Raw genomic sequence first — 8,440 nt, forward strand, 5'->3', positions numbered from 1 at the left:
ACGCCGTTCTCAGCAGTTGGGCATGGCTCGGTCCACTTTACAACGGATTATTCGCATTGATTTGCATTTGTTCCCGTACAAAATTCAATTGATGCAAAGAATGTTGCCTGCGGACAAGCCTCGTCTATTGGAATGGGCCCAAAGGGCCCAAAAGGTCCGTCGAATATGGGCAACCCTGTACTTAAAATAAATTCTTTTATTACGGGAGCTCTACTAAATATGCATAGTGGTGTAGGGTATCATATAGTCGGCCCCGCCCGATTTTTGACACATTTTTCTATCGAATAGTTTAAGATTGGGCATTCGAGTTTCGTAATGGGTAATAACCCCTTTAGCAGAAAATTGTTTTTATATATTTACAATTGAAGCTTGTAATATGTACTAGTTCCTTGAAAAATTATTATCTATATAGGTCCCCGTTTTTCTAAAGAATGTTTCATTACCATATTCTGTATCTTGATAATCTTAGATAGACTGTTTAAAGGGAATTCTCTGACCATTGGTATTTTATTTTCAAAATAGGTCGTAAAAGTTTTTTTTTGGTAGCTTATATTCCGGAATAGCCAACATCGGTATGTTATATCCGCATATTCATTATTATTTTTTATACCCTCCACCATTCTATGGAGGGTATATTAAGTTTGTCATTCCGTTTGTAACTCCACGAAATATTTATAATAGATTCTACAAAGTATATATATTCTGGATCAGCGTAAAATTCCAAGACGATCTAGCGATGTCGGTCTGTCCGTCTGTTGTAATCACGACATCTTTCGAACGAATTGAGATATAAGGCTAAAATTTTGCATACATGCATAATTTAAAAGTAGGCAGGTTATGTTTGTAAATGGGTAATGTCGGTCCACGTTTTCGTATAGCCCCCATATAACGGTACCTCCTGATATTCGTCATTTTCATGAATTTAGCGACATTTTTTACCGGGATTATTTAAAATTTCATATTTGAAGTTCGTAATGGGTACTACAGCCTATGACAAAAATTGTATGCAGGTCCAAGTCTTCTTATAGCCCGCATATAACGTTACCTCCCGATATTCGGTATTTTAATAATTTCAGCAACATTATTCACCGGAATCGTTTCAAATTTCTACTGATAGATCCTAGTGAGTGCTACAGCCTATGCCAAAATGTTTTGTGTACAGGTTCATGTCTTCGTATAGCCTCCTTATAATGGTACCTCCCGATATTCGGTATTTTCATGAATTTAGCGACATTATTTACCGGATTTGTTTCAAATTTCGTATTTAAAGTTCTATAAATAATGGGTACGACAGCCTATGGCAAAAAGTTTTGTATGCGGGTCCAAGTCTTCGTATAGCCCCCATATAACGGGACCTCCCGATATTCGGTATTTTAATAATTTCAGCAAAATAATTCACCGGAATCCTTTCAAATTTCGTACTGGAAGATCCTAGTAGATACTACAGCCTATGACAAAAATTTGTGTATGCAGGTCCAAGTCTTCGTATAGCCACCATATAACGGTACCTCCCAATATTCGGTAATTTGATGATTTCAGCAAAATTATTCACCGACATCGTTTCAAATTTCTTACTGAAAGATCCCAATGGGTGCTACAATCTATGGTAAAATTTTTTGTATACATGTTCAGATCTTCGTATAGTCCCCATATAAACTTACCTCCCGAAATTCGGTATTTTCATGATTTTAGAGACATTATTCACCGCAATTATTTCAAATTTCGTATTTAAAGTTCACGTTTTCGTATAGCCGTCATTCATTTACGTGGTAGTTTTCGATTTTTTTTTTGTTTTGAAATTCTTCAAGTTCCTTTGAAGTGGTGGGGGGTATTAAAAGTTCGGCCCGGCCAAACTAATCTGCTTTTTTACTCGTTTACTCTTCACAATAGAATTACCTAAAATTCAATTAACTTATGGAGGGCATTATTAAATAAAAAACACAGTATCGTAACAAATCTACACACTGTGCTGTTCAAGACATCCCGAAACGACTAATTTGGTATCTGGTGCCAAACCAAGCCACATAAAACACATTAATTATTATTTCAAAGAAGCTCCAATTTCTTTAGTCAAATATTTGTCATTTTGAGCTGGTTTGTATTTCTTTAAACCTTTTGTACTCAACAGAAGTAATGTTTATTGCATTTCATGTTCCAAATATCCCAATAATAATTATTTTGTTATGGATTACTGACCATAAAATATTCCAAAATCAAGAGCCACTGATATCGAATTCAACATTTCAGTACCATGAATTGTTGCTTAGTCTACAACAACACACGTGCTTCCTTCACCGGCACTTTTAATTATTTTTTGTTATCTATTTAATATCTTTTCACGGCAATATTTGGTAATTATCGTCATTAATATTGATTTGTTGAGGAATATTTTCAAGTGGTATTTTATTTGGAATAAACCATCTTGACAAGTTTTCAACCACCGATTTTTGTTGGTTCACAAAAATTCATGATATTTATCACCTCAAAACCAGAATATGGAGACAATGCCAAGCGTGTGCTGGAGATTCTCAAAACAAAGAAACATAGAAATATAAGTTGTACATATGTTTATGCAACAATATTCGGTAGAACCGGTATTCAGAACTGGATGTCACAATAACTAATGGAAATGTATTCATATTTCTTTTTGACTTTATTTTAAATTTTACTTTTAATGTCTTGGGCTCACAGCAATAGACCGTTGACCTTTTTTCATCTAATTTTTACATTAATTTTCCACTAGCAATCAAAGGTCACATGTATTTGGAATGATTTGACACTTTTGTCAGCTCAACATTTTCAAAGTTTTTTAAAAAAGTTGGTTAAATAAAAATCTATTTTGAACATCACATTTGTGATACTCCGCTTTAGAGACCTACTTCAAAATATTTAATCTTCTCATGGCTCACTTATTTCATTACGATTTAAGTACTTTTGAGCCACCAAATTGCTTCCTTAATTTATATAAATGTATATAATTGAAATCATATTACAACTCTTACTTTCAATACTAATTGGTAATGGAAGGCAATAAATAGCGAAGGGATGGCAGATTATTAAAATTAAGTAGTCTTTGTTGACAAATTGAAAACAATTATTTTCAAAGTTTATTTAAAAAATCCAAGCTCTGTTAATTATAATTGCATTAATTATATCAATATGGTGATTTTGAAGTTGTCAACTGTTGTTTCAAAAAATAAACCTAATATTAATGAATAATAGCGTAATTAATGACAATAAAATATATTAATATATTATTATTTAATTTTAATATTTAAAGATGGGTAGGAAATATAAGTTGCAAATGTTAACGAATTTACCTGAGCATTACCAAAATAAGTGAAAATATTTTATAAATAAGCCGTACGGCTTTTATGACAAAGAGCTTTACGCCAGGATTGCCCCTTTGTGACCAACGAAACAATTTGTTTCGGAGTAGAGTTGCATAGGTCACGAAGGAACTAATTTGAACTCTCATAAAAAAGATTGTTTGAACTGGACCAGACAGTCTTGTTTACTGAATTAAGATCAGTGAATGGTGGGGCCCCGGACTCCTCAAAATTGTAAACATAGCGTATCATACCGAATTCTGATAAAAAAAACAAGTTAAGAATCAACTAAGTTCGACCGGGACGAACCATTTGGAAGGAACTTGGAATATTAAAAAAAAAAAAATCCGTCGAAAAATGCCACTTACTTAAAACCCGTTATATGGAAGCTATACTAAGACGTGGACCTACATAAATAGCCACATACTGCAATACCGATTCCGAACTTCAAATACGAAATTTAAAACAATTTCGGTGGATAATGTCGCTAAAATCATCAAAATACAGAATATAGGGAGGTACCATTATATGTATGCTATACAAAGACGAGGAACTCCATAGACAATTTTCTGCTATAAGTTGTAGTACCCATTACGAACTTCAAATGCGAAACTTGAAACAAGTTCGGTGGATAATGTCGCTAGAATCATAAAAATATCGGGAGGTATCGTTATATGGGAGATATATGAAAACGTGGACCGACATAGCCCATTTACGAACTTAACCTGCCAACTGGCAATATACACACGTTCGCAAAACTTAATAGAATGTTAACAGAACTTTTGTTTAAGGCAGACAAGCAACTGCTACCCAGACAATCAAGTTTTTATATCAGTTCATTTTCTTTTTTCGTTTGGGAGTAAAAGCTCATTTTACCCATTACCCTACTGTCAAAAAATTGTTTATGTTTGCAAAAAGAAAATTTGTTGTATTTTTTTTTTAAATTGTTACGTCCGTTGGTTTTAGACGTGGCGTGTCGGTGCCCGGACATAATCCTCACGGACATAAACCCCATTGCAATTATGGAGATTATGCACGGTTTGTTTTTGGTCATAATCCCCATAATAATGTGGGGATAGTGTCCGCTTCCAACACAGACACAACTCCATGGGGAGTATGACCTTTTGCTGTGTGGACTACTTACAAAACTAATTAAGTTTAGAAATCTTTGATTCGCGGTAGCCGGTGCAGAACACGCTCAGAGGAGAAGATTTCAAGCCCCGGCAAAGGCCGGCTACTTACAAGAATTATGAAATTTTAGGTTCAATTGTCAATTTTTGGGCAATTTTTTGGAAATTAGCGGACATAACTCCCATAATAATGGGTATGTCCAGGACTTTCCCTCTGGATATGTTTATCGCGAATCAAAGATTTCTAAAATTAATTATTTTTGTACGTAGTCCACACAGCAAACGGTCATACTTTATTATTTGGATTATGGGGATTATCACAGAAAAAAGGTCATAATCCCCATAATTGCAATGGGGATTGAGAACGTGGGGATTAAATCCGGGTGCCGGTTTGGATTTTCCATTTCAAATAAAAGTGTAAATGGGGGTGGCGGAAATATCAACCTAATCCGCCACAAACCTCGAAATATTAGTTCTAGACCCACGATTTTACATATGTATCTACCTATATTTCCGAGCTAGGTCGATTTAGGTATGTGTGTCCGTCTGTCACTTTTTTATTTGTAGTCACGCTACACGTCACAATTATGACGCAAACCTCTCGAAATTAGGCGTTGAGTCAGGGTTAGGGTCAGAATAAATACCTTTAGGACTTGCAATGGACCAACAAGAGATTTTTCCGATTTTGTAGTCTTTCAGGTCAGTTTGCGCCTAATTTTGCGTGGGGTTAGAGTTGAGACCACGGAAGAAGCGAACCTATTGGGGTCGACACAGCACAGCGGATGAAATGGACCATACCTTTTGTATGAAATATCAATTTTCAAACACAATATTTTACTTTGCTCAAATTTTCCGAATGAACGGTCGATATTTTTTGATTGTCTACTTTGGCATTTCGGTTTGTTTGTGTTGGAGTTAGGTGAACCAAAATTTATAGAAAAAAGCTCTTTTTGTTTATTAACGTACGGTAACCAAAAATTCTATTTGTCTGCCATTTGCCCTACAATTGGAAGAAAAATAAGTTTGGTGAACAGGCTATAAGTCAAATATAAAAAATCGCCTGCTATATAAAATACGAAAAAATAAAAAAATGTCACAAAATACTGCAAAATCAATATTAACATAATAATTGGCATCTTCTTATGCGATTCTGTTAGATTTTATTCTTTTATGACACGAGGGCATTCTGAATTTACAAAATTTGTCAAAATCGGTCCAGCCATTTTCGAGATATAAGCATTCTAGCTAACATCCCCTTCCTTTGTATATACATATTGTATATATTTCGCTATATATATCCGATATCTTTACTATCGGCATCTACGTAACGGTCAGAATTGACCTTTTCGTCTATTTGTGATTTCGTTTGGATTTAAAATATTCGAGATTCAATGGAAAATTTGACTATGTTATAGTCTATTTCACCCACTAAATATTACCCGATGACCATTAAAATTGAAAGACTTCTGCCCAGCCCTAAGCTCTAGCCCCATGCTAAGTTCCGCGACCTGTAAAGCAACTGAAAATTCAGGAAAATTTTCAGTTTTTGCTCCATTTCAACGCTTAAATATTTTGCGATCATCTCCAGAAACAACAGGCTTCTACTCTGAACATTGCCCCACCTCCATTTTCAATTTTGTGAGGATCGGACCGTAATTGCGACATGTACGTAATTACAAATGAACACGGACAGAAGGACAGACGGACGGACATTTATAGCTAGATCGACTCAGCTCGGCGAGATAGGAAGATCCATATATACTTTCCAATGCGGAAAACCAATATTTCGAGGTGTTACATAATGTTTAACCCAATCAAACTTATAATACCCCCAACACATAGTGTAGTAGGGTATAAAAATCAGTTAAGTTTCGGCCTGGCCGAACTTTTAATACCCTCCACCATTTTGAAGGATATTGAATAATGTCAAAAAAATCCGTCGAAAAATACCACTTAAATGAAAACTGTTATATGGGGATATATGAAGACATTGACCTGCATGAGCAATTTTTGTCATAGGCCGTAGTATCGATTGCGAACTTCAAATACAGGATAAGGGAGGTACAGTTATATGTGGGCTATACGAAGACAAGGACCTGCATGGATAATTGCCTGGCATATTTTTTTGTACCCATTACGAGCTTCAAACTCTAAATACAAAGTTTGAAAGAATTCCGTGTCGCTAAAATCATCAAAATACCGAATATCGGGGGTACCGCTCTATGGGGGCTATACAATTTCATGGACCTATATGGATAAAGTTAAGTTCTCACAAGGAACTTCTTCTGTGGATTTTCAGACAATTCTATAGGAAAATATGGTTACAATCATCAAAATACCAAATATCGGGATGTACCGTTATGTGGGGTATATACTATATCGTGGATCTATATAGGCAATTCTCTTATAGGGGGTAAAGTACTCAGAAGCAACTTCTAGTGTAGATTCTCAGACAATTACCCTCCATGTATGTATGGTGGATGGTATAATATGAACTAATCTCACCTCTTCCCGCCCCAATGGCTTTCAAGTTATATAGGTTCAACCGTTTCGACTGAACTTGGATGAGTCAGTCTGCGGAATCCTGTTTCATGGGATTATTTCTCTCAAAAAGTTTAATGTGTTTTTTTGGATTACCCACAATCTTGAAATATACGGCATTTCTTTTTCCTAGCACGAATGTCACATCTTAATTTATGACTCAAATTAAAGTGATGTTGTGATATTTAAATTAGAAATATTATTTGAATTTCCGTCTCTTAATGTTTGTAGTTTGTTCTCAAAACTAAAAAATAAAAATAGTATTTTTTATTTTAAAACTTATTCAACACTCCCTAGTTTTATTTCATAAGCGAATTCGAACTAACCCATTAACATATTTAATCACAAATATTATTGACGAACTAGTTTTTCATATTATTAGAACAACTAAAAAATTTCTCCATATAAATGCATGCTGCAATCTTAGGAAAGTCAGTTAAGTTCTACAAAGATCCTCAAACTAAACCTAAAATCAAAATGAAATTCACTGTGAGTGTTGTGTGAATAAAAGTCCTTCTTAAATGAAATTTTATGAATATTAAGCGTATTTTCTAGATTGTTCTCCTTGCCTGCCTTTTCGCCGTTGCCTTCGCCAACGAAGAAGCCGATGTCATAAAAGAATTCCGTGAAGTTAACAAGGAAGATTTCAAATATGGCTACGAATTGACCAACAAAATCCGTGCCTTCCAAGAAGGTCATTTGGAGGGTGAGAAGACCTGGTTGGTCAAGGGTGAATACGAATTCGTCACCAAGGATGGTAAACACGTCAAAGTGACTTACACCGCCGATGACTACGGTTATCATCCCAAAGTAGAACATTCTGAATAATTAAGTTGAATTTTATTTAGTTACATAAATATTTAATTGTTATTATATAACAAATAAATAAACATAGCAGAAATTGTATAATAATTTTAAATTTCAATTATTAGCACAAAACATTGGTCTCCATTTTTTGTTTGGCTAAAGTCAACGCAAGCCAATACAAAAAGTTTGACTAATTGCTTTAAAACGCCGTGTTTTTTTTACTGGAAGACGAGAAACTACGGATTCTCATCTTGTGCATATAAGAATCACATTGTCAGGAAAAAGGTTTGAACAGTGAGCAGAACACCTGCCCAGCGTTTCGTAAAGGTCCACATAACACGCTGAGCCTCTTCAACTGCCCGGCCAAACCTAGTCACCTAATTTCCATTTCGCTATGGAGCCCACCAATATAGGTCGGTTCCATTTTGAACTTGGAGTCAGAAGCAGAGCCAGAATAGAGGAGATATCAGGACAGAAATAAATTTTTAAACCGAACATAGCATAAATTTTGTTTTTGTAAATATAAAGACAGAGTTGTTTGGAACGCCACAGGGAGGTATTTTTTCTCCTCTCCTGTGGGTTACTACCATAAACAGCCTTTTAAAGATCTTAACCGACGAAGGATTTAAACAG

The 8,440-nt window shown here is 35.0% G+C and overlaps 1 protein-coding gene across 1 annotated transcript; it reads left to right on the plus strand.

The window, feature by feature from the left end:
• Positions 1-7,408: 7,408 nt before the first annotated feature.
• LOC101891069 (larval cuticle protein 9-like) lies at positions 7,409-7,828 on the plus strand. Its single transcript, XM_005186904.4, has 2 exons — positions 7,409-7,489; positions 7,556-7,828. Exons 1-2 carry the CDS (start codon positions 7,409-7,411, stop codon positions 7,826-7,828), a joined length of 354 nt encoding a protein of 117 aa, XP_005186961.2.
• Positions 7,829-8,440: the final 612 nt, after the last annotated feature.

The sequence above is a fragment of the Musca domestica genome, unplaced genomic scaffold (assembly GCF_030504385.1).
Source record: "Musca domestica strain aabys unplaced genomic scaffold, Musca_domestica.polishedcontigs.V.1.1 10, whole genome shotgun sequence".
In the NCBI taxonomy this organism is placed as follows: Eukaryota; Metazoa; Arthropoda; class Insecta; order Diptera; family Muscidae; genus Musca; species Musca domestica.